The 26,535-nt window shown below is 36.6% G+C and overlaps 1 protein-coding gene across 3 annotated transcripts in view; it reads right to left on the bottom strand.

Annotated features, from left to right (window-relative positions):
- Positions 1-3,568: 3,568 nt before the first annotated feature.
- The window catches only part of MED23 (mediator complex subunit 23), a 37,634-nt gene continuing 14,667 nt past the window's right edge, over positions 3,569-26,535 (bottom strand). For all 3 annotated transcript variants that reach the window (XM_008499255.2, XM_008499262.2, XM_030447512.1), the window contains 19 exons: positions 23,885-24,085; positions 22,347-22,490; positions 20,567-20,712; positions 19,795-20,040; positions 19,471-19,613; positions 18,724-18,898; positions 17,786-17,949; positions 16,812-16,936; positions 16,124-16,329; positions 15,029-15,209; positions 13,884-14,054; positions 12,621-12,837; positions 11,599-11,835; positions 10,051-10,216; positions 8,996-9,068; positions 7,742-7,956; positions 6,763-6,883; positions 4,490-4,621; positions 3,569-3,839 (listed from right to left, as the gene is read on the bottom strand). In XM_008499255.2, coding sequence (XP_008497477.2) covers positions 3,666-3,839; positions 4,490-4,621; positions 6,763-6,883; positions 7,742-7,956; positions 8,996-9,068; positions 10,051-10,216; positions 11,599-11,835; positions 12,621-12,837; positions 13,884-14,054; positions 15,029-15,209; positions 16,124-16,329; positions 16,812-16,936; positions 17,786-17,949; positions 18,724-18,898; positions 19,471-19,613; positions 19,795-20,040; positions 20,567-20,712; positions 22,347-22,490; positions 23,885-24,085 — 3,237 coding nt within the window. In that variant the 3' untranslated portion in view covers positions 3,569-3,665. The remainder of the gene's footprint in view (positions 3,840-4,489; positions 4,622-6,762; positions 6,884-7,741; positions 7,957-8,995; positions 9,069-10,050; positions 10,217-11,598; positions 11,836-12,620; positions 12,838-13,883; positions 14,055-15,028; positions 15,210-16,123; positions 16,330-16,811; positions 16,937-17,785; positions 17,950-18,723; positions 18,899-19,470; positions 19,614-19,794; positions 20,041-20,566; positions 20,713-22,346; positions 22,491-23,884; positions 24,086-26,535) is intronic.

Below are 26,535 nucleotides of genomic sequence, written 5' to 3'. Positions count from 1 at the left end.
TTTTATTTATTTACAGAACACAGCTATGAAAGGATCAGAACCCTGCATGATGTGGATGAAATTATATACCTCGGAACTACTTAATAACGTTGGGTTTTTCTCCGTGCCTGTGCCCTGAAACTACTTCAGTTTCTCCTTCAGAGAATCCCAGAAATTGTCACAGTTGGAAAAGAACTCAAAGATCACCACGTCCACCTGTCAACAACCCCTCCCCCAGATAAAATACACCTATCAGTTTCACTATCACCCACTGGACACACGTCCTGAAGTGTGAAGTGAAAATCTACAGGGTTTTTAAGTATTTCCAGGGATGGTGATTTAACCATCTCTCTGGAAAGCTCATTCCAATGCCTAACTACTCTCTCAGTAAAGAAATTATACATCAAATCTAGTTTAAACCTCCTCCTTCAAGCATCTCAACCTTCAAATGCTTAAAAAATTTCCTGTGCAGCACTGATGTGGGGACAATTAGGTCTGGGGGCACCTCAGCTTTTAATTGAAAGTTAAACTAAAAAGCAGCCTGGACTCATTCAGTGCAAAAACAGGGTCAGGGAAGAACTGAAGAACCTCTTCCTTTGATCACTGACAGGAATCCATTGCATTCATCCCTCTCAGTAGGACACATACAGGATTCCCTTGCATTTCAGAAGAAAAGGATCAGAAGGGACCCACTTACTTAAAACAGCTCACTCCTATTAAATCTGCCATCAATGCACACCACCAGTGCATGGAGTGGTCTCTGTGTGGAACACTAATGAGGTGAAGGACAAGACCTGAGTAGCACTACGATTCATCAGAGCTTAATACAGAACAGACACACAGAAGGGGGAAAATGAAAAAAAAATTTGAAAAAAGACCTTTTTTATAATTCAAATGATTGGAAGGAAGGGTACAGGAACACAGTGGTGTCACTCTGACCACTGCGTAAGTGAAGAAATATGAGGTGTTGGATGGGAACCTCTCCACAAAAGGTTTCTGGGTCCTAAGCCAGAAAAATAAGTCATAAAATAAGCCATACTGTAGCTCAACTATAACTACAAGCGGAGTTGATACTCTGGTAACTGTTGCAAGTATCAAGTGATTGAGTTTGGGTGGTGTTTTTTTTTCACTTGGGGTTTTTTTTGTTTGTTTTTTTTTAAAGAACCTGCAACAATTTTTGAAGATTAAAACCCTTTGTATTTGTTCTGAAGATTTTGCAAATCCCATAGCTCTATGGAGTCCCAACAAACTCATTAATGAGAGAGAGAAACACCAAAGCATATTTTCAAAATTAAGGACACAGTGTAACAGGGCTTCTGTGAAAATGTTGGTCGATTCAAGGAAGATCTGAGTGTCCTGGACGTTGCACTATACAATCAATCAGCTGAAGGTCAGATTCAATTTTTTTGAAGAAACCTCCATCTGGTGGTTAAAGAGGGAATTCAAATTATTTCTAACCATCTGTTGACTCAAGGCAGCCATATTATAACAGACTATTTCTTATAAATATTGCCTATAAAAGCCAGATGACATGGGGGAAGCCCGGTACTATCGTGTCCGTGATAGGATATATACAGCATTTAAGATTTAAGTCACAAAGGCAAAATGTAGTCTAGCATTGAAGAAAAAGAAGTTTTTCAATTATTCACTAGTGCCAGATCAGCTGCTGCAAATCACCTCCACACAGAGCAAGGCCAGCGTGTTGCATTCAGCTTCTTAACATAACTCCATGCGTTCCAAAGTCACAAAGCTGACTGAGGGAGCTGTTTCTGCACACGGCTGCTGTGTGCCAGAACACTATGGAATTTAATATTCCAGACCCAAGAGAGAGAAAAAAAATCAAACAAAAACCAACACAAAACAAACCCATCTAAAGCTTTAAAGAATTCCAAAAGCTCTCATGATTTACCTCTAAAATCAGTTACCCAGCTTCCTTGACACTGAAATCCCACTGACTGAAAACAGGTGCTGGTTTAAATATTAAAAGGGCTCAAGCACCAAAGCTGCTTCCATACAGAATGAGACAACTCAGAAAGATGCCTGGGGTGTTCACGTTACCTCAGTTCAAACGTGCATGCAGAATAGTCATCAAACGTGCCCTTTCTACAGGCTCTTCTATTCATGTGCTCCAAAAATTTTAGGAAGAGAGCAAGATAAACAGTTTCCTGCCAAAAGAAATCTGCTAACACACGACCAGAATTTTGATTCTCAGATCTGCTCCAGAAAGGCTGTGGGAAGGAGGCCTATACAGCGTGGTCCACTGGATTTCTAGAGATGAACATCTTGATAGCAAAATTGAGCCAAGTAGTATTAGTCACTTGACTCAGAAATGGAAAACAAGACCTGTTAAACCAAACATACAGCATACAATGAGCAAGCATGTTTTTCTATCAGACTACATATTCACTGAAGAGGTTAAGAAGAAATTATTTGCAGATCTGTTCCTCAAATTACACTTGGCAGAACTTAGGATCCAAGGACAATACAAATGACAGGAGCTTCCAGCAATCCAGCTTTGCTGTCCTTCAGAAACACAAAAATCCTTCTACTCATTGAATCAACAACTCCTTTTCATAACTGAAATTTTTACAGAGACACAGAAACCAGACTCGACATTATTAATCTGGACTCTGTTTGCAACACATTAAATCTGGCATTATTATAAAGCTGGAAGTGTACTTGCTATGGTCAATCCCTATTTTTAAGGTAATGGGTATGGTAAATAAATAAGCTTAACAATACTAGTACAGCCTTTTTAAAGTGTTTCATTTTTAATTTAAAAAGTTTGTCAAACAAGAAGAGCAGTTACAAAACAGACATTTAATTCTGTTATCAAAGTTTGCTGGACACAGTACACAAAATTTAAAGTATAATATTGTACAAATCTAAAATAAGATATTAATAAAATTCATGTAGTTGACTTAATAAAACTACACCACTTCCCAATTAGGAAAGATAAAATATGAACCAGCACAGCTCAAACTGAATATGCAGACTTCAAATTGATTCATTAGAAACAGCCTCTGGGTAGTGATCTAACCATCTAGTAACTGATGCTAGACCACATCCATTGCTCATCTGTTGAATATAAACTGTACATACAAAATTTACAGATATTTTCAATGGTCCACTCTTAGTCTTTTAGAAAGATGATATAATTAACTCAATGCAACAAATGCAAGCACTCTATATAGGAGCATTTCTGTATAAGGGCTTAACTTGTCCACCCAAAAGACAAAGAGGATTAAAATTCTTCTTTTGGACAAGAACAATTGAAATTTTTAGTAAGGCAGAACTCAAATTTTAAAAGGCCATTTTTTATCAGGCTACATACATTGAGTGTTCTTTCACATCACAGACAGAAAGGAAGGAAAAATCCAGACAACTCAAACGAGGATAGGGAGCAAGATGTACTTTTCAGAAATCCCTGTAATTGCTTGTAGAGCTTTACTCAGTGCTTTCAGAGAGAGGCAGCATACACTTCATCTAGTGTGCAATATAGATAGGTAATAAGACTGGCATGCATACAGTTAGAAGAGCTTTATTATACCGAAAAAATGAAGAAGAAATCTGTATGTGCTTCTTTTCCCTTCTGTGCAGCATACCAGATTTCGGACCAGATGATGTTTCACCTTGGTCAGTAACAGCAGAAAGCCTTCACACCAACTCCAGCCAGACACATCATTTCACTGTGATACTGGCAAAGCAACATTAACAGGCACTTGGCTGGGCTGCTGTGCTGGTGACCCATTATTGAGAGGCTGCTGTGCAACAGCAGCTGATTCCATTTTGCTGATGTGTGTTATGAAGCGCAACCGAAGTTTCAAAGCTGGCCTTAAATTACAAATTATCTTCTCAACCTGTTAAAAAAAGCAGACAGACATCACATTAGTCCAATGAAAAAAGGAAAGAGATACCATAAACAATCATATTTATGTTGATAATTTATTTACCATGTTAACTTTTGGACCTCTTGTGATAAACTAAACCTTTAAAAAAAACCCTCCCTTGTCTAACACCTGTACACCAAAGCTCTGGAAAACAATTCACACAACTGACACTTAAAAATGCATAGTGTTATAAACTAAACTTAACCAAACCATTTTTCACTCAACACAGGTACATTGTAGCTTTTTTCACATGTTAAATTGTATTAATGAATCAGAAATTAACTTGAAAGATGTAGACTGAATTGACGAAAAGCTATGAAATATCCAATAGCTTTATTTCTAGTGACGGCTTTAATAAATAGTACTTAAAATACCCTCAAGCTGTATATCCTAAATTCCTGATTAAAAAAAAAAAATGTATCTTGAAATCTGAGATAGCCTCCTGCATCTGAAGCTTTTAAATGTGTAGAAGTGCACTGATTTTCTAATTTGCAAGTAGAGGCTAATCAACTGTTAATGCATTTTGTTGCACTGCTACCTATGAAAGTAATTCATACAAAGACTGAGTTGCTGTATGAGAAGAAAGTTAACTAAAGCAACAATATCAGCTGTTTACTTACTTGGTCTTTCACACTGTCACCTGTGAACATGTACTTCATATGATACAAGAAGTCACATATGGGATCCATGTAGTTGAGATGTGAGCTGTACCGATCTGCATTCAGGAGCATTTCATAAAATGCCACTCCAATCTGTTTCCAGAGACAGAAATAGCACCCCAAATGAAAACAGGTTTTAAAATGCTTTAAAATAGAAACAGAGTCAGTGTAATAAATGTATGTGCTGCTTTTCAAGTATCTGTGATTCCTAACTGCTTACTTTCTTACACGAATAAATGGGAAGGTCTAACTCATCCCATTTTGACCAATGATCCCATTTTCCCAAGCTGACTTCCAATGAGTGCAATGATGGTATTTTGGGACATGCTACATAATTAGTGCTTTAACATCATTGACTGCAACATGTTTTGAGAAACTGCCTACAAAATTTGCCAATGTAGACACCAGTGAGTAACTAGCAAAAGTTTAGTACAAGATTTGAACCTTCTGTAGAGAAGACATTACAGTTTACTGCATTCAGCCTGCACCCAGAATCCAGCAAGGTCTTTCAGCAAATGCACACTGTGCATTTTAATGGTTCAAACACTCTCTGCAAAGAATTCAGAACTACAGTTTGCATATACTTGTTAAAGAAGTGTGTGCAAACATATGAGCACCTATGACCATTTAAAGATGGCAACATGAAACCTGAATTTCATGCTTACTCATTGAAGACTCAGAAGGGTTGCTGCCTACTCTGAAGGTAGCAGCTCCATATAATTTCCTCTTACTGCAATCAACTCCTCACAAAGAAAAAGGAGAGCTACAGGAATATTGAGAAGCACAGAAAGAGGACAGCTTTTTAAATTTTGTTGTTCAATTTGCTGTTTAAATTTCCGGTTCCATACAGAGACTGCAGGTGCAGGATTTTTTTTTTTCCTGTCAGAGGAAGAAACCAGTCAAAGCAATACTTTAGAAGCTATTTATAGTATTACACAGGAAACTACAAAGTGATACTCATCCATGGCTGAATAACATTCTGTTACTCTTAAGTACTTTTACTTGAGCAACAGTTCATTAAAATTTTTTTTGGAGTTACCTTCATTACAGATTTATTAGAAAAAAATAAAAAAGAAGAAAAATACGATGCATTTCTAAATAATTACAAATGGGTTTTTTTAATCATAAAAGGCTGTAACTGAGGGGCAAAGCTGAAGGAAATATGTAAAAAGTATATAAAAATACTGCTACACAACTAATTATTATTATTTGACCTCATGATCTTGAAGGTCTTTTTCAATGAAGGTAATTCTTTGATTCTGTAATTTAACTCCCTGATACAGTTTCTTACAGTCTCCTGTGTTTATTGTATACCCGGAAACAAGTTACAAAACACTTCTCCCACTGTGTATGCATCCCTACAGGTTTTGGCTTATTCAAAAAACAATGTGTCCTACTAAGTGCTTTAGAAAGAACTGGTGGTGGGGATGGGGCTGGGGGAGAGCTGCAGCACAGGAACTAATGGTAACCTAAGAAGGTTAAGAGTAAAAAACCCAGCACAGACATTAGTAACTGTAAAAGCAATCATTAGTGATGGTAGATTTATAACTTATGTTGGTCAGACTCTAAGAGGAAAGCGAGATGCATACTTGACATCCAGGCTTTATGTATATTTACCAACAGCACAGATTTAGAGACTTTGGATTCCCAAGTTAAACAATTCCTTCTAGAAGACTGTCTCTGCTATCTGCCATTTTTCAGATCATCTGCCTAGTAGCTAGCTTCATCCTCTTCTCCCCTGGCCTTATCCACATTGATATGAATTCAACAGCTTGTGCTCCTCCATTCCTCACAATTCAGCTCTTGCATACTTCCCTCCCCTGCAAGGAAAGTTTTAGAACAGGCAGGAAGTCTGACATGTATTTTGCATGCAGTCGGAGAGCCAAACAAAACAAGTATTGCTTGCTGTTTTAGGGGTTGTATTTCTTTGTTAGTTTTATTTGGAGTTTTTTGTTTGGTTTTCATGTGTGTGCCTTTGTTTGTTATTTATAAAAGGTTCAGGAGTTTTATCCTGAACCAAGCTCATCCTGAATCAAGCTCATCCTGAACCAAGATTTCCGTCAACTGTGTAGCTAAATACCAACTCAGCCATTCACATCCTTGAAAATGCTGTTTAATTTATATAGAATTTAATTTTGAATGCTTACCAAAGACTTCTATCAGATTCTATAACATAATTGTAAAGCTAAAATAATATATGCTGTATGAAGTAAAAATCAAGAGCTACTATTTACTTCTATCATGCATCGTGTCCTTTCCTGCTGGAACCGTTGTAGAAAAGGACCAACGAGGTGGTAAACGTAGAGTAATTGGAATTCTGTTTTCACAATGGGTATCAATACTTCTGTGAGGAACCTGTAGCATTTAATGACATGGAAAACTTCAACTGGAAGCTGGTTTTTTTTTCTCCTTCTTTTCTGTACCCTAAATTATACCTGAAACATCACATTCTGTCTCACAAATTTAGGCCTTCATTTTAGAAAACAGAATGTAGCTGTGAAAATCACTTAACTCATACTTGAAGTAACTAATATTTGAAATATTTGAGTGAAGTGCCAGACATATCCAAACAGTATTACTGGACTGGAACAGGCAACAATTAAGCTCAGCAGAACACTACACAGAGTCAAAAAAGCTGTCCTCCCACATCTTAACAGAATCCTGAACCTTGACTTAAGGCTCAACAGGAATATATTAATACCATCTTCATTTTTGTTCAATATTTTAAGACATAGTAAACGAAGTCTGTTAATTCTCTCATTGACACTGCACTGGGGAAAGTCTGATCAACTGTTAAAAGCAGTGGTATTTTTAACTTGCTTTAATGATTAAGTGGACCACTACCACACATCCCTCAGTCAGCAAAGCATCTCGATTTGAAGTAGAGGACACTTACTAGAACTAAGGATATATTTATTGAATACAGTTGATACTTGAGAACTATGCTACAACCAATGGTTCAAGAAAAACTGCATAGCAGCTGATCAAGGTAAAAAAGGCAGTCACACTCTAGACAAAACCTCAAAGCCCAAGGATAACAAGAGTCATGTGAGAGGAAGAGGGAGCTGGAAATAAACTTGTAATCTACTTGGTGAGTTTTGGAGTTCCTCTCTGCATATACACTGGTATAGGTGCTACAGGTACAGACTTATTATCAACAGTATGCATGGGATTAAAAAAACAAACTAAACCATCAAGAATCATTACACCTACTTGGGAATGAGAGAAAGCTGGCCAATGCTAGAGTGATGCCAGACAGCATGTGCCAAAGCCAAAGTGTAGCTACAGCTCATCTCAGAATAAGACTGGTGACATGCTGTGAAGTCAAACAGCTGGAATGGGTAACCAACCCACTCTGTCTCCGAGGTCAGGCTAGGGCTGTTGATAACGCTCACGATGCGGTCATGGAGAACAATCCAGTAAGGCTCCTGGAAAAAACAAGAAGTCAGAACTGCTTCTGAAAAGAAAACCATCCAAGACGATGCTTCCTCAACAGTTTCCACTACTGTTGCATTTCTAAAATGCTTTCAACTACATGGTAGATTTCAACCCTGTCAGACAAAACATGAAAATTAAGAAACAAAATACAGAAAGCATCCACAAGAGTGGATGTGGCACCCTCAAGGGTGTTGCATTATCAAGATCTATTTCACAACTTTAATTATTTAGTTAGCTAATATAAAGGTCTCCAAAATAAGTAGAGGCAAAAAGCTTTAATGGAAGGAGACAGAGATTTTCCTGAATTTTCTGAGTGCAGGCACAAACAAACTAAAAATTCAAGATAGAAACAGGAAACAATAAAAGGTACAAAAGTCAAAGAAGGAAGATGCAAGGATAGGGATAAGGAGGAATAATAAGAAGCACTGCAAAGACAGTAAGGATTAAATCCATGTTGACATTCTCTCAGGAAAGGAACCATACTGTTAGCAAAGCCGCAGGGAAGTGCTACTGTTGCAAATACAAACAACAGGTAAGAAACATGAAATTTATTCAAGCCATCCCAGTCAGTCACCAAGAGACATTGTATTCAGAAGATCAAAGTTTCTACTGATCCATGAATTCTAATGTTGCACCCATTTGCTTTTGCAGTCTCAGGCGCATCTCATTTTCATGGTTAAAATATGCAGGATGAGCAAGTGCAACATTAATGGAAAATTAATTTTACATCAGAACCCCTTTAGATCTTAGTTCATAGTTCCAGTTCTCAATACTACATGTGGCTTTTTAACTACGGTTTTAAGTAGGAATTATTTACTTTTCATCCTACCCTCAAAACTTAAAAAGAAAAGAGAAAACCTGGTTAATTTTTTCATGCTGGAGAAGTAGACATTCATTCTCAGACATTCAAGCAGCCTTCTGAATCACAGCTCTCTGCAGAATCTACAGATGTTTGTACAGTATACTCTACAAAGATGATAAAATTTACATAGAAGAGATTTACTTTTTTTTAATTATAATTAAACTCACGGGTAAGGCTGTGATAATTAGTCCAATTGCATTCATCCAAGCTGTGATATTCTCTCTTGGCACCAGGGGCTGACTGGAGACAAAGAAAAGGTAACAAAAGCTTTGAAATTCACAATTGCAATTTGTGCTTCTGGTACACCTAAAGACAAGGTGTACCTATGAAAAGAATATTTGAAAAGTTGAAAAGACTGTAAGAACACATACAGGTATGTAGGAGAGCCCCCAGGTGGTCTAAATGCCACTGTGATCTCCCTTGCAAAGCTTTGTTCAGGCATTATTTTGGGTTAGCAGCATGTTTTCTTTAAAGGCTCTTACCACGCTGTTCTTCCTACCAAATAGGCTTCAGTTCTTACAAGTTATTTGTGCCTTTATTGACTCTTTCCCTCCACATGCACCAAACAGCTAACAATAAGATATTACTAAAATGAATAAGGCTGAAAATTAATCGTTTCATCTTGTCACTGCTCAACAGCAGCATCGGAATCACTGCAAGAATATTAGTTCTTTTTCTTTCACTTCTTTTCAGAGTGGCTGAGCTATGGGTCAGACTTAATGCTTTATGACAAAAGGTGAGCCACAGCACAGCACTCTGTTCCAAAGTACCTCTGACTTTACATTACCACCAGAAGGATTCAGAGTCTTGCCAGTGTTTCCTGCCCCTTTCTCTGCATTCACAAATCCTTTGATATTAACTGTAGAAATGTCCTTCTCCCAGCGCAGCTGAAAGAACAGACTGCTCCCAGCCTCTGTGCCACTGGATGAGTTCTCAGCCTTTGCAAGGTGTTACCTCTATCTTTTAAGGGTATCATGCTGAATCAACTCTTCCTGTAGCACACATCATCCACTACAGCACAGAAATCTAACCCACTTTGTCTGCTTGATCCCCAATAGCCTTCTTTGTCCTCTACAAATACTTATTAAACTTGAAATATTTCTACTTAAAGAAAAATATATTAAAAAACACCCTAAGAATATCAATATCACCAACTACCTTAGCGATGTTTAATTATGTATTATAATTTGCAGAGAAGAGTTCCAGAGAGCCAACAACATACCTCTTCAGCACAACATTCAGCAGTGCATTGCCTACATCCTTCCCTGACACAGCCAGAGCCATGAGCTCAACACAAGTAACATGGAGAGCATGTGCAGCTGGATTAGGAAACTCGTTGAATCTCCAGTCACAATTTGGAAAAGGACCAGGTGATTTGCCTGCCATAGGTGATAATGATTAAGGAAAAAAAGATGCCCCAAAACAGACTAGTGTAAGCAGCACACTGCTTAAAAATATATGTATATACCACACATATGATGTTGAGCTGGAAGGTAAGTTACTGAACAAATAAAACAACCACACTTCATGAAATGGTAACATATGGACAAAATTATTAGTATAAGGCAATGCTGCTCAGTCACTGAATACATAGCTATAAATATACTACACACACAAGGTCATGCAGAGGATAAATTTCCCTGATTAAGGTGGAACAAAACATCAACCATCTCATTCACCATCTGCTTCAAAGACAGGAAGATGAAAATAACAAGAATTTTCTCCAGAAATGATAAACTGAAACCATTAATTTGCATCAGTATAAGATCTTCCAGCAGACTTCTAAGGTGACAATTTATGCAAAATGAACACCTGCTTACTCTCTGAAAATAATCCACTTCCCCAATCAAGACTAACTCATTTGAGCCACATACAAAAAAGATCTCCAAATGCCCTGTTAAAATTTGCATAATTTTTATTTATACAATTTTAGCTTCTATAAACCTGATAAACCTCCTTCCTACTTTAAGTAACACATAAAAGAAAGACAAGTTCTGCAAGAGGAGTGAAAGAAGACACATAATATCCAGAAAATTGGTCAACCTGACATAAAGCTGCTACAGAAAGAGGACAACACCAGAGATATTCCATTAGCACTACTACTCTAGAACACAGTTGGCACAAGTTTCACCATAGCAGTAGTGTACTACATAGCTGTAGTCATAACAGTAAAAACTAATTAAGGGCAGCAATTAATATAGGTTTTTGTTAAAAACACCATATCTAGCTTTTCCCTCCTAAAATGCAGATTCTTGGCAGCTGCTAACAACACAAGTAGAGGTCTTCAACTAGATACAGCCAATTATATGCCATCTTAAACGTGACACATCTTACAAAATATTTTTAGCAATATTGATAATGGCATTAGAAAGAAGTAATCTCATTTTATACAGTTTTTAGAAACACTCATGCTTTGTATCAAGCTGATTCTGTGTGGCAATTAGAATTCAATTGGAATGCATAAACATTGGTATCTGTACTTATATGTGAGGCATTAAACAGTGAAATACTAATACAGCTGCACTGTACTTGTTTTTCAGCATATCTTTCCATGTGTTTTCACTAGGGCTGCTCATTCCCTATCTGGATTAATAAAAAAAAAAGAAACTACACTGAAGCAATCTAATATGAATTAGACTGACACATGCTGTTAACTAAAGACTCCAATCTTAATTTCGTATCTGAAATTAACAGGCAGAAATCGAGCTTATTTTGATGAAACTCTAAGTCACTAGCAGAGCTAACTCAATGCCAGTTTTATGAAGGATATTGTCTACCAGTCTTCCAATGAGCTTGCAGTAGTAAGTATCATCAGGAATCCATGGGTTTTCTTCTCGGGGATTCATAGCACATTTGAGATAAGTATCACTCAGGCACCAGCCCAGTGGGCGATTATCTTTGAGAGAGCCAATTATGGCATGAACAAGTTTTCTCTTGAGGTTTGTGCGCTCCCTGAGCTGGGTCTCATAATAGTGAAGTGTGTTGTACAGGTAAGTCACTGGACGGTCTGCAAAGAATAAAAAGAAAACAAAAAAAACCAGCCCAGAATTCTACCGTTACTATTATATTTATGGTTGCAAACATAATTAAAATCAAAAGCCCTAGAAGAGTTAGCTGTATGTATTAAAAGACAGCTCGTAAGGAACTGATTCATGTTCTTTATTTCACTGTACACTACAACACTGATTTTCCTTTGTCTTATACATATATGTACTGGAAAGTATTGCTAATAGTTCATATCTTAATGATAATGAAATATACTTGTAAGTAAACTGTCTAAATAATCTCTTCATATAGAAAGCATTAAGCAGGAAGAATCCATGTACAAAGTCAGAGTAAAGAAAGAATATTGTAAATTGCCCAAGTGTAACTCAGCAACAACTTCTATAAAAAACTCGTTATAACAGTGCAGTTATAAAAGTGTTAACAAAAACCAGGTTAATTTATTTGAATCATAAATAAGGATAGAGGGAGGAACTGCTTTTTTAGCTCTTTCAGTCTTATTAACAGCAAGTTTGTTAGGACATAGGTTCAAGTACTTACTACTAGAAGGAAATGAAAGGAAATGGTGTGAAGGAAGCAATAATTAGCAAGAGCTACCTGAATAAAAGCAAGTTCACTGTTAGTAGGCTGAAATTCACTAACTAGGGATTGTCATTCTCTGTGGAAACATACATGGGGCTTACAGAACAGGAAAAGATTAAAACACTGCTGTGCTAATAGATGAAAATTATGAATGAAGAGTATAGTACTATTGCAACAGAAATACTTATCTGTGAATGCACTCCTTACCATGGAATTTGTATAAACCTCCCAGATGATCCAGTAAAGTTTCTAGTGATTTGGACACTGGAAGCAATTCCAGAAATCTATGAATCACGATGTCAAACACTGGCAGAAAGCGCAGGCATACATTTCCAAAATAAATTGGCAGGTACTGGGGCTGGATCTGAACTGGGGGATTGACTTGCTCTGCCAAGCCTTCAAAATACAGCTTTTCAGGGTATTTCTGGAGAGAAAAGGAAAAAAAAAAAAAAAAAAAAAAAAAAGCTCTTTCTCTAAAAGTAGTGCATTATACATTTAGCATCTACTTTGCTTTAAAAAGACACTTCTTAACTGCTTTTATCACATATGAAGGCAGTGAGATGATTTTACTATAAAGCTTACTGAAAAAAATTAAACTCTGAGTGAAATTATTTAGTTATTAGACTATCAGATAGCAACTTCTTCCGAAATAACAAAACAAAACAGTTTTACCACCCCCTTAAAGTGGGCGTAAGAGAACATTAAGCATCTCAAAGCAAAGCTGAGTGCAGCAAGTGCTTATGTGTTCTTTGTCGAGTATTTTACGAGAAAACTTAGGGGAAATCAGCACTACTGAAAGCTTCTGCATGACATACTGAATTAGAGCACTAAAATAATATGCATGTAATAACTCCCTAGGAAAGAACTGCAGTGTACTCACATACCAGATGCACAGCTGAAGGCAAAGCTTGTAGTGCTTTACTTGTAGCTGAAATTGCCATATGTCAGGTTGAGTCTAGGAACTGTGTAGACGTGTCAGAGCACTTCCCAGGATAATGTAATTTGCTTACCTGGTACCCTTACACTTTTAGGCACTGTTAGACACTGTATGGCTAAAGCAGAGGGCTAGTATAAACCAAATAGCTTCTGATTCAGAACTAGACTGTATGTATTTAGCTACGTGAGAGACTGCTCACATCTATTTTATCTTAGTGTTTATTTATCTCTTCACAGAACACACCATTGGTACATCCTTTCCTATACAGCAGAAGCCACTGTGCTCATAGCAGCATTAATATCTCAGCAGTTCTCTTCCCTAACACACCAGGACATCATGTTCTTGCCACAGAGGTGACAGAATAAATCCAGTGATTTTTATTTTTTTTAATATTAACTCAAATAAATTACAACTTACAAAGTAAGTCCAAAAATTGACAGAACTGTCCTGTAATTCATAGGACAAAAGACTCTCTGGCTGATCTCAATGCCACAATAAGTATTACAATTGAAGAATTTTATTAGCTTTGATACCTTATGGTAACTCATATGCTTAGTATGCCAGTCATTCTGCAGCCAGTGCTCTGGAGAATTCTCTTTCACAAAATCACTCACTCGGTTTCTGAAATCATTAGGCTTCAATAGGAGTAACTGAATGATGAAGTAACAGACTTGAGCTTCATTTCCTTCATGACTACGCATAGCCTTAAAAAAAAAAAAGAAAAAAAAAAAGTAAACAGGGAATTAGTTGACACTGCTCTCTGCTTTATAATTTCTAAATACTCGGTAGCAAATTTGGCTACATATTAGGTACAACTGCACACAAACTTCCACTGAAGATATGGTCTTTTAATGATGTTTTACAAGTGGAGACATAGAACAGAGGCAGGCTCAATCACCTTCTGTGAAAAGCAATCATCACAATTTGTACACCATGAGCAGAAAGTTTTACAAACTCTCCAGTGACTGCACATTTTACAAGAATTTTAGCTCTCTTTCAGCTGTCAGTTCTCTTAGTGAAAAGCCCTTCATAATCATTAATTGTTTAAGATTCCTTCAAACTTCTAGCCACTCTGATATATTTGGACTTCAATTTGAAACCAAACGTAAAAAACAACCAGCTTTATGCTAAGATTAGATATTAAAATATAATTTAAGGATAATTACTGAAGAAAAATTTAGTAATTCAGTAATTACTCTTTATATAAGTTCTGCTTTACTTTGTGGGACAACCTGGAAAGGCAGAGAATGCCATTTATCTCCTACACTTCTGATGAAATGGGCTGAATTCTTAAGAAGGAAAACATTCTTTAATGGATAAAAGATCTTCCATTTCCTTCTGAATCATGGCCATACCCCTTCTACCTTTTCAGACTGCAGAAATAACTGCATAGCTATGAGGTCAGAGACCCAAAGCACTAATAACAACATTTAACAATACCAATTCAATGACTGACATTAAATAACTGAGAAAAGCTTACCCTGACGAATCAGAGAACTTTAAGACTTTGAGTTTTATGTTTCTTACAGAAGTAATCTATTAGTTTACTTGATTATTGGGTTAGCAAATAGTCACTATTTAAAACAAATTCATTTTAAAAAAGATTACTCTTGCAAAAGTGGCTTAGAAAGCAGACTCAGTGAAGAAATGGCATCTTATCTTTTAAGGCAATACTTACCAAACACAGGATCAACCTATCCAGTGTTACAATGTTGTATTTCCACACCATGTCATTGAGAATCTCTATACATTTATTGAGCTGCTGGCCTCCTGCAGAGGTAGAGAATTCATATACCAAGAAATCTGCAAATGTCCTGACATGTGCCACCAGAGCTCTGGCCCCAATTCTTTCTAACACCCTAGCAGAGAAGAAAAAGCAAGAAGAAACTGTTACTGTTCTTGGCACATTTTTAACTGGTCTATTGTGTAGGATTTAGTGGGGTTTAATACAATTGTCTTCAAAAAAAACCAAACCTCCCTTCATTAAATGAACTGAAGAAAACCACAAATTAAAGCAAAAAGCCAAATCTTAAAGCAATGGAATTCCAATGTCTGGACACTGATCAGAAAAAATAGTTTAAGCTCAGCAACTCATATGTATAGTATTCTGTGGAGAACTCATGTTTTTAAACTCATTTTAGTTATGAACCTACTAGGAAAATCTTCTGTTACTCAATTTTATTTTCCAGTAAGTGTTTTAATATAACCACAGCATTAAAATACTGGTGTTTCCTCATGGCACTGAAGAGTAGCACATGCTAACATAAATATTAATTGTTTCAACAGACCTGAACAGGACTGAAAAGAAACAATCTCTTTTTCATGGTGGGAGCTAATACTGTAAATAAGAACAAGAAAAAAAAATAGTATGACTACTACTTCTATAAATTTTCACCTTCATCCAATATTTTGAGGGATTTTTTTAAACATTCATCCTTTATTCATATACAAAGCCTAAGTAAAGAAATACTTTGTATTTTCGGTTTACTATTTCAGGCTGCCTGAAACACTGACATTACAAATAAACTGTTCACTTCCAACACCTCACATCCTTATCTCCTACCAGGGAGAATATGCATTACAGAAGACTGTATAGTGTAAACAATCTTAAACTCTGCACAATTATTATGATATGCTTGCTAATATCTAGCTCAAATCCTTTTTTCCATGCTCTTCACACAATGAATTAATAAAAAGTATACACCAAGCTGTTAATGCCTGCGTCCTCAGAACCAAGAATGTTACTTTCAAATGACACATCTTATAAGCTCACCTGTAGCCAATCTGATTAATGTGATCAGTCTCTAACAACATCTTCCACAGGAGGCAAAGGAAAAGTGGAGGTGAACCTTGTATAGAGAAGTGTGTGATTATGTCATTCTCATTGGTCATAGACTTCCACTTTCGGTATTCTTCTTCGACATTCTTTTTCAAGTTGAAACGGCTTTCCTGAGGTACATTATTCTGCTTGAAGAATACCTGAAAGAAAAAAAAAAAAAAGAGCTTTGCTGTGATTGAGAGGCTAAAATAAAACATTTGAACAGCCAAATGTCTGCCTGACTTAGCGCCTTACGAGTTCCTGCTTCCTTGTGCAATACAAACCTACTAGGTAGGGTTGTTGCTTCACCATGACACAGTGACTGCTGTGTTACTGACAAAGCTACATGACAAATTGCCACCAAAATAAATCAATAAAGAAGTATTTTTTAAAAAATAAATATCCCATTTATCTTCCACTGGAAGCATCAGTTGGCCAAGTTGGCCTCAGAATACTCCAGAAGAAGCTAATGCATTTCTAAAGAAATATCAATGTTACAATCATGCTTCATTTTTCTGTGTCTTGTGATCAATGTGGTCTGGATAGGGGAATAATCTTGTTGACAAGCAAAAGGCAAAGGATCTTATTAAGAGAGTAAATTCTCTAGATTTCCAATTATAAAACAATCACTTTGAAACAATACCTGCAGAGGGGCCGGGAAACAGCTTAGTGTATGTGATGCCCAGTTATGTGGAGTAAAACTCATGATTGTCTGCAATATATCCTTGCACCAAGTTCCTTGAATTGAATCAGAGCCTGTGAAAAAGTCTAGAAAATGGATTGTTGCTATTAGAACTTCACATAAAAACCATTTCTTATTGGTATTCCTTTTGTAGTAACACACATCTAGGCTTTGCTAGTTCAACAGGGCTTCCTTTATTTGGACAACTTTTCCTATCCCCTTTCTTTGAATCTTACTCTACAGAACAGGCTGGAGATTATCTTTTTGATGCTATTAACAGTAACATTATTTTTAGGTTTTTATTTAGAAATTATTTTAAGATTATACATTTAATTTCCTGTAATGACAGTAGGACAAGGTTTTGCTGATTAACTGATTAGACTTTAAAAAAAAAAAAAAATCTCAGGGAAAATTATGATGATAAAATTGCCATGTGCCATTTTATATTGCTTTAAAAAAAGCTGCTCAGTTTCTGTGAAGTCAGTTGTTTCAATTCTCCATCAAGTCTCAAAGAAAAAAGGAGACAGAGAAAGCATTCCCCTCAAAGCTAATAAAAACATGACACATGCCATTGCACATTGTTAAAACACTGAAATACACAAAAAAAGCTTCCCCTTATTTCTTCCCCATGAAAGCAAAACCAAAGCAAGCACTGCTTTTACTTAAAGATAAGCTGGAGAAGGAATGGCTTCCACATGAGCAACATACCTGCTGTGAACATTCATGGTGGTTTATTTGTTTGTTTTGGGTTTTTTTTAATGGCATGCATTATTAATATAGTCAAATGTTTAAATTTAAAATGAAACTGAAAACCAGCAGTGTATGGATATATTTTATGACTGGGTCATTTCCATGATACTCTATTAAACAGTACTTTAGACAAATAGCTTGACTACAGCTCTCACTTAGGTGCTCTCTCACACCACTGCTTTTACCTGTCACATGTGTTGCCCTTGCTAGAGTTAAGATCAAAGCTCTATTCAGCTCTTCTGATTCTGCTGAAAGAACTGTTTTGGGATCACTGAGGAATCGTGTAAACTGTGGCTGGACTTCTGAGCTGCCCAAAGCTGTTATTAGCCTCAGAGCAGTACTCTCAACACTGAAAGAAGAAAACAGTCCCATTAGCAAATAATGCTTACCTTGCTGCCTCTGAGATTCCAAAATTACCTATTTATCCACTCCATTTTCTGCTTCAAATAATATAAAAAGTTCTGGTTTGAAAGTGATATTCTTAACCTTTTAGAGAAATTTGGGGGTTTTCCACAAATTTATTATTGATTATTTACACAACTTTCCTTTTAAAATAAACCTCTCAGAAGTTGATTTACTCAATATTCAAGGTGCAAGTCTCCCCAGTTCAGAGCAGTCTCCCCTTTTTGTTATCTTTCATCATAACAAGGATGGGTGGTAGATAGATAGATAGATAGACAGACAGACAGGTACATGTATGCAAAACCAGAAAAGGCATGAATAACATATGGGAAGTTTCAAAGCTAACACCTTGAAACTGATAGCACTAAATTGTCCTTATTAAAGAAATAAGAAAGCACTGCTTTTGATTAAAAGTATTTTATCTTCCAGTGCTCAAGTTGGAAGTGGTGTTTGCACCAGATAGTGTGAAGTAATTAAGGGGATTTTTCTAACACTCTGGCTTTGAAATGCCAATGCTACAGTTTAATTTACTCCACTCTATTTGCATGCAGTCCTTATCTAAAGTGACTGATTAGCATCCATGCTACACAAATTAAGATAACAAAACAAGATTTCTGTCAATAAAAGACTTAGAATTATTTATCTTCCATTTAAAACACAGCTTCAACACATGATGAGCAAGGAATTTGAGATTATAGTTAAAATGGTAAACATCACTCACCACAGATGAAGCTGGTTCTGATTAGTCTGTGGCACAGCAGCCAGGGAATGAAGATGGCTGAGAAGCTGGACCCTGTAATGAGGCTGGATGTGATGCATCCGATAGCTGAACATTTCTAGCAGAGTGTGCAAAATTCCCCAGGCGTGAGATTTGAACACTGTTGGTAGGAGCTGACCTGGTGAAAAATAATTTGTAAAGTAAGTTTTCCAACAATTATACTTCAAAATAAAAAAACTTAAAACTACAGATTACACTGTGGGCAGACAATTCTATTTAGCTGAAAGTCAGGTATTTAATTTGAAAATTCCATTTCCTTTAAAGAGTGTGTGTGCAAGGACTGTATGGGGATGTGGTAACTGTGTAGAGCTCAGTAATCTTTTGAATGAACATACACTGCAGACATGCACATTACTTTAATGAGTACAATTAAATATCATTTACATCTACTTCAGTAACTTGGTTTTCAGTTTTCCATTAAGCATATTGTTGGAGAATGCAGCCTAACTAGGAAGGTCTTCACCATGTACAGGAATGACATTAAGGGACAGCAGTACACTTATCTGAAATTTACTGCAGCACTAGAATAACTATTACAATTTCTTTTACATTATACTGATTTATATATTAAATTAAACATGCTGCATCAGAAGATTTTCATTTTTACCATGGTCTTTAAGTGCCATTAAAATAAAATGCTACTGAACAAACTGAAGGAGGGAGGAAGGGTTTGTGGTTTTTTTTTCTTACTGATAAAGCCTTTGATGCCCAAGGACTCTATTTCCATATAGACCAACAGGCGACTGTAGGTTTCCACAAGAGCAGGAGCCAGGGCCACACTTGATTTTGCATGAGCCAACTTAATTACCCGGGTAGCTATACTGTGAATCAGACTGAGGAAAGAAAGAAAGTATTTTTCAATTTAAAAAACCCCAAACTTGGAAGTTAAGAAATTAATTAAGTTAAATTTAACATATCTATACATTACATGTCCAGACACAGGAAAGCTTTCCTGCTGATAATTAGTTATAGACAGATTTACAAGTCAAAAAACAAGCTAGCTGCATACTGCACCTCATTTTGGCATGAACTGTGAGTGAATCCAACAGATTCATGGGCAGTGGTGTAACAGACCCCGATGCCATGCAATTAGTCCCTGGAAGAGGTATCCTCATGTTGCCATTCCCATAAATAGTCTCTACCAGTACACCCATTGGCAAAGTGAAACACTCTGAGTTGGTTGAATAAGCATTGCACAACAAGGCAATCTTGTAGTCATTCATCTGTAAGCTTTTATTTCTTAAACTCTGTTGCAAAAATCTGTGTGACAAAGAGATTAAACATTAAGTAGAAAGAAGCAAGAAAGAGTACACATGCATTCCAGTATTACAGCCACAATAACCCCAGTCAAAAGCCCACTGTAAGACAGTAGAAAAATTAAATTGCACCCCATCAAAAGAACCACATCTTGCACCACAGTTTCACTGTGTTAAGATTTCCTTGTTTCAGAGAAAACTCAGGAGAAAAATAAAATGCAAAAAATGATCTTTCTGGACAAAATTTAGCCCAATGTACTGCTTATCCATACTTTCCAAGCCACATTATTATAAGCAGAATTTTGCTTTCTCCATCAGTAAAAAAGAATTAATAATCCAATACATAATATATTTCTGTTAGCTGTGTGACAACAACATATGCTGACTTTGAGCTCTTAGTCCTGCTTAACTTCTTTGATAACCCTTATACAGCACCCCCTCACACAATTCATTCTCCATACAGACTTTAAGCTTCCAATTCAACGATACCTAGAGTCAAATCCAAATATAAGGAAACCCTCAAAACTCACTCATGGTGAAGTTTAAGTGAATGAGGAATGGGAATCTGTAACTTGGAGTTGTCACTATGGGCCTTCCGATTCAGATGAATCCAAATACAGGTCATTGCAAAAGCATGAGTTGACTGAGGTTTGTTAATATCAGGTACAGGAATACACTAAAGAAAGAACACATGAATGTGATGAGATTGCATGTATTTATATACAGAAAACCAACTTAGACAACCAGCATTCACAAGGTCAAGTCTCTTTTCCCAACTTGTAACACCATAATCAACATTTTTAACAAGATTCTATGCTCATCTGAGTGTGCAATTATTCTGAAACAAACAAACAAGCTGACCTCAGCAAAGAGAATTTCATGCTTTTGAGTACACAGATTAGGGAAATATGTAGTTCCAAAGTGCATACTTTTACTCTAAGCCACACACAATTTAGAAATCAGTTATTGTATATGCTTAGGTAGGTACCTACCACAGTAAGTACTCAAAGGTTAACCAGTATTTTCTGAAAAATCTCACTTGTCTGGCATCACCATTGCACTTAAAATATTAATACATTTCCTATGAAAAGGAATAGATACAACCCAAAGTTCAAAAGGTTTTGGCTACAGACTCGGATATATTACTGCCATTGAAAAAGGCACACTGGCTGTTTGTTTGCCAATATCTACATTTCTTTTCATCTGTTAAAGTTACTACTTCACAAGCACCACTGATACAGCCCAAATGAGACAGGAGCAATGTGTAATCAAGATCCTCCTAAGAGCAACAGCTGCAGATAACATTTGAACTGCTTGTGAAACTTAATCCTCAGAAATGCCCTTGTCCCATTGACACTTATTTTAAATGTAACTCAGAGCCCATCACCACAGTCAGAGTAAACTTGTCGCTCTTCCCATATTTTCTGCTGACAAAACCAACTGTAAACTCCCAAAGCAAACTATAATGAATTTCTGTGGGTGGAAATGAAGTTAACAGGGGGAAAAATTGCGACATATCAGTTTAGTGCACCACACATTTGTGTGAAGATATCTATTGACTCAAATAGAAGGTATTATGAAAAGAGCAAGCAGTCAGGACTCCATGTTGGCAATGCTGTCACAAAGAATTTCCTCTAATACCTCCTGCTTCAGGCCATTCTAAAAGAATGTGCAAAGCACATACTGCAGAATGAGTTTTATCTAACCATTTAATACAAAACACGTTAAGTGTCACCTTCAGTTCTTTGCACCTGAAGGCATCTCTCAGTGTATTACTGTTACAGCCCAGATGTACCAATAAAATTCTACATTTTTCCTTAATAGTATCCTCAGGGCCTTAAACTCCTTAAAACCTTAGTCAAACCAAAGTCAAGAAAGAGATGAAGAAATTCTTCAGTGTGAGGGTGGAGAGGCACTGGAACAGGTTGCCTAAGGAAAGCTGAGGATGCCCCAACCTTGGAAGTGTTCAAGGCCAGGGTGGATGAGACTTTGAGCAACCTGGTCTAGTGAGAGGTGTCCCTGCCCGTGGCAGAGGGGTTGGAACTAGATAATCTTTAAGGTCCCTTCTAACCCAAACCATTCTATGATTCTCTGATAACAGAAGTCTTTTTTTGCCCCTAAAAACACTGCACAAATGTTGCTACTGGATAAACATAGCTAGGAAATCTGGAAACTTTTCATTTATTTTTATGAAGCATCTTTCTCCATCTATGCAGCACATTGCAGTAACAGTGACTTAACAACAGTAACTGACATATAAAAGTCTTGGGTTGAATGAAAAAGAGAACTTTCAATTTCAGAAAGACTTACTTCTTTCTCAGGATACAGGAGATCAAAAAGCTTCATAACTGGCAGGAAGTCAGCCAGTGCATTCTTCTGGATGCTGCCAGAGATGAACTGGAGTAACACCCACATCAGATGGTCTCTTCCTTTAATGAGACCACGGCCTGCCAGCTGTCAAAAACAGGAACAGACAAACACTGTATGCAGAGAAAAATCACTCAGAGATTCCTACAAAGATAGAAGGACAACCAAATAATTCCAGCAGAGATTACTAGGAATTTTTTAGCAGGACTTAACTAGCAATGTATGTCATGTTTTCAAAAAGATGGCAAACAAGCACATTAGAGTTAACACAGAAACAGGCTCTGGGAGGGCCACAGCAATTAATTGTAGGATTTAAAATCTATTTAGCTCTTGATGATCACTGTTTTGAAAAATTAGCAGCTCTTAAACATTGTAACTGAAATTGCTGCCTTTTAGGCTATACAGTATTGCCATTACTACCAGCAGGCCACAGTTTTTTTACTAACTTTATAGATAGAAGTTCAGAACCAGAACAACCTGGGCTTGCCTCATCTAGATGTTTTTTTTTTTTGTTATTTAACTTCTTAATCTGTAACAACAATTCTCCAATAACCAGTGCTCTACTCTTACCTATCTTGCTTTAGATTAGATTTGTGTCATTGTGTTGTATACTGACTAGGGTTTCAATGCTTCATTAACAATAATTAGAGGAACGTAGCCATGGTAAATCAAATTAAGGGATACCAAAGAAATCAGAGAACTAAAATCCATCACAAGTAAAATGAAGCATATATAGTAAACTTTGATTTAACACAAATCTATGGACAAATGAAGATGGAGCAATACGTAGTGCATGCTGGAAACTGCAGCTAAATAGCCCCTAATTAATCTTATAGTGAGAAAGAACACCCCTTTCCTCCCACCAACACTATGCCTTCTCTCAGAAAAGAGCTCAGGATGTTGCTGACATACTTTAACCACCACCCTCTTCCTCCTTTCTTAACAGAGGCCTGTCAGCACCCTCAGAATTCAGAGGCACTGACCACAAGAAGGTAAACACTAGAAAGTTTATCAGTTTTAAAGGAATTATTAGGAAGTAATAATAACTTTGGACTGTGATTGCCAGTATCTTTGGAATTTGACAAGTGATCTTTGATTAGACTGCTTTGATTAGACAAACAAACTGTAAGTTCTTGCATCCACCTAGATGGTATGTTTCTTTAGCTAACAAACTGAACAGTGTGTTCACTCCGTTTGAAGCTTGGCTGTAATTTGGCTGCAACATCACAGAACCCAATGAGTCTTGTTAATTGTGCCAGTTTATCTCCTTATTATGGTTAGTAGCCCATTTTGAATCCAAATATAGACCTGTAACTAACTGAGTTCACTGGAAACAGACTTAGCTCACAGGTCTATTTCCTGACGTACCTTGAGAATTTGACTTACTTCAACAGAGCACAATGGTTGAAAATGCAGGTCTTACACATAAGGTACTTCTTGCAAGGGTGAGTGACTTTTTTTTTTTAACTTCATCAATTTACCTTTTGATGGAGTGACAGGACCATATGAGGAAAACTTGCAAACTGAAAGAGCACAAAGAAAATGAGCTGGCTGGAGAGATGCTGCCACAGAAGCTGACTGGTTCCACCATCATCAAACTTCTCTTCGGTCTCAGACCTTTCCATGGCATACACCACAAGATCCACCAGCTGGTCCTCCAGCACAGGGCAGCGCTGCTTGTGCTGTAAGGCAGAGATCAGATACAGTATTCCAAAAGCCTTGCCATTAACTTCAGAACTTGCAGTTACAGCACAGTATTTTGACAGAAGGCTGGGAAGCATGAAATGAAGTCTGAACTTAAGTTAAGGATAAGCCAGTGTATTAATGCTGCAGTATGTTACAGGCCATGATGACTTTTGCATTTTATGAAACATTTGGTAATTCTCTACTCTGGTCCAAAACGCAGATCATCAATGCAAAAAAACACCTGGGCTATTATATATGGGTTTTTGTTGTTTTTTTTTTTAAATTAATTCCTGCAGAATATTGTTTCTATAATCTTGCATTCATGGGGAAAAAAAAAAAAAAAGGCCATTCTTTTAATACACGGGGGGTGGGGTGTTTCTTTTGTTTGCTTTGAGGTGTTTTGTGTTACTGTTTTTTTCTCCTTTTCTCTCTCCTCCTTTAAAGTTTATTTCAAAAGCAGGGATCACCATAAGGAAAAAGTTACACCACCAAACCCAAAGGCAACATCCCAATACATGATATTGGTATATAATGACTTCTCTGTTTTTAAGGCCCATTTTGGGACCAGCTACAACTAACAGCAGAAATAATACCCAGTTAATACCCCAATACTAGGTGCTGTCCTACTGACACACCACCATCTGGTGCAAGACAAGGAAAAAAAAACCTTGAAAATTAATCTGGTAAGAGTGGCATGTTCATCATATTGTGAATAGACTGCCGCAGTACCCACAGTGAGCTATGCAAACACAATAATAATTTAAAATACACACCTTCCCTGATGACTTTTACTAATGATCAAACAAGGAATGCATTACACATTCAGAAACATTTGTTAATGCAGTTGCATCTAAAGCAGGCCCACTGCCAGTGTTTGGAACTTGTATTATAAATCTTTGTTTTAAGACCATCAGGTATATTGTCACATATCACAAGTTTAGTTCAACAACCTTGCATACATAGAGTTATATTGGCATAATGTCCTTAATAGGACAAAAAGCTGTATGGAACTTCATTTATTTTAGAGAGTGCTAGCCCTTTGGAAGTAATCTAACCTCTGGTTTATTACAATCTCTCTTCAGGAATGATCTTTTTTTTTTTTTTTTTTTCTTTACACTTGATGCCTGTAACATAATGCAGCCTTAAAGAAGACATTATTACTTTAATGATACGAAAGAAAAGGAACTGAGTTGCTTCAACACTGATCATGAAAATGCAGTGTCCCTTTCTAGAGGCAAAAAGGTCTATGTAAAAAAATTTAATATAGCCCAAATACTCGTAACATTTTAGGGATGCCTTGGATGAGTTCTTTGACTTACTAGCCAGGCAGCCTGAAAACATCCTTTGAATTACTAAAGAAGAGAACAATAAAAGGAAAGAGAGATGCTGAAAGGAGATGCTTGCTCTACCTTTATCGATGGTAGTCTTTTGCCATGAAAAAAAAGATTCTCTTTGATTAAAAATAAAATGTAAGAATGGGTAAAATTGACAAAATATATTGAACAGCATCCCCTGTTGCATGCTCTTCACCAGTCCAAAACTGCAGAAAGCTACAATTCCACCTGTGCTTTCTTGAAGCATGCTTAACACAAACCTCTAACTAAAACAGAAAGCATCAATTACTATTTTGCCTTCTCTTCCAGTACACAGCGCTGTTATCACAGATTAACAACGTTACAGGTTTACAGAGAGAGCTATTAATACCACCTTGAGAATGCTTTGGGGTTTTTTTTGGTTTTTGTTGTTTTTTTTCCCCCTCCCAAAGCAACTAATTATGAAGCAGAGCAGGGTGCAACAGACAACACTACAGACTAGTTTATAATCCAGCATGCAAAACTACTATTCAGGGCTTGAAATTTAATAGTTTGCTAAGCACTGGGTTAATGTCCAAAAGCCTAATCATGTTAGGCTATATTAATTTAGAATGAAGTTACTCAAAGAATACACCAGGAAAATATTACTGATAAACAGAAAGCTAGAATTTCCAGTAGGAATTTTCACTGTTCTGAATAATTCTAAGGTTGGAAGAAGTTTAGGAGCAAGGAAATAAAAAAAATAAATTCACTCTTTCATTCTGAAAATTATAGTTTTATTGAAAATAATTTTTAAAGCATAAGAAACACATCAGTACTTCACATTCCATTGTCACTAGTTTAATTTTCTCACTTTTAAAAATATGTATTTTCAGTGGATATACTTTTTTTTGCACAAATTGTGTATCTACAGTTTTGAAGGACTGTGGCGCACAGTAATTTGCAGGATTGGGGCATTGTTTCATTAATTAGATGTAACTGAAAGAACATCTCAGTATACACTGATATAAATAAAAATATAGGTGAGAGCTGATTCTCCTCACAACTAAGGTGGAATTCATGGTTTGGTATGGTTTAAACAACCAAAGCAAAACAACAAAAAAAATAACCACCAAAACAAAAACTGTTTTGGA

This window comes from Calypte anna, chromosome 3 (assembly GCF_003957555.1).
Source record: "Calypte anna isolate BGI_N300 chromosome 3, bCalAnn1_v1.p, whole genome shotgun sequence".
Taxonomy (NCBI): Eukaryota; Metazoa; Chordata; class Aves; order Apodiformes; family Trochilidae; genus Calypte; species Calypte anna.
Note: the sequence above shows the minus strand (reverse complement) of the source record. Positions and strands in the feature narration are given on the sequence as shown.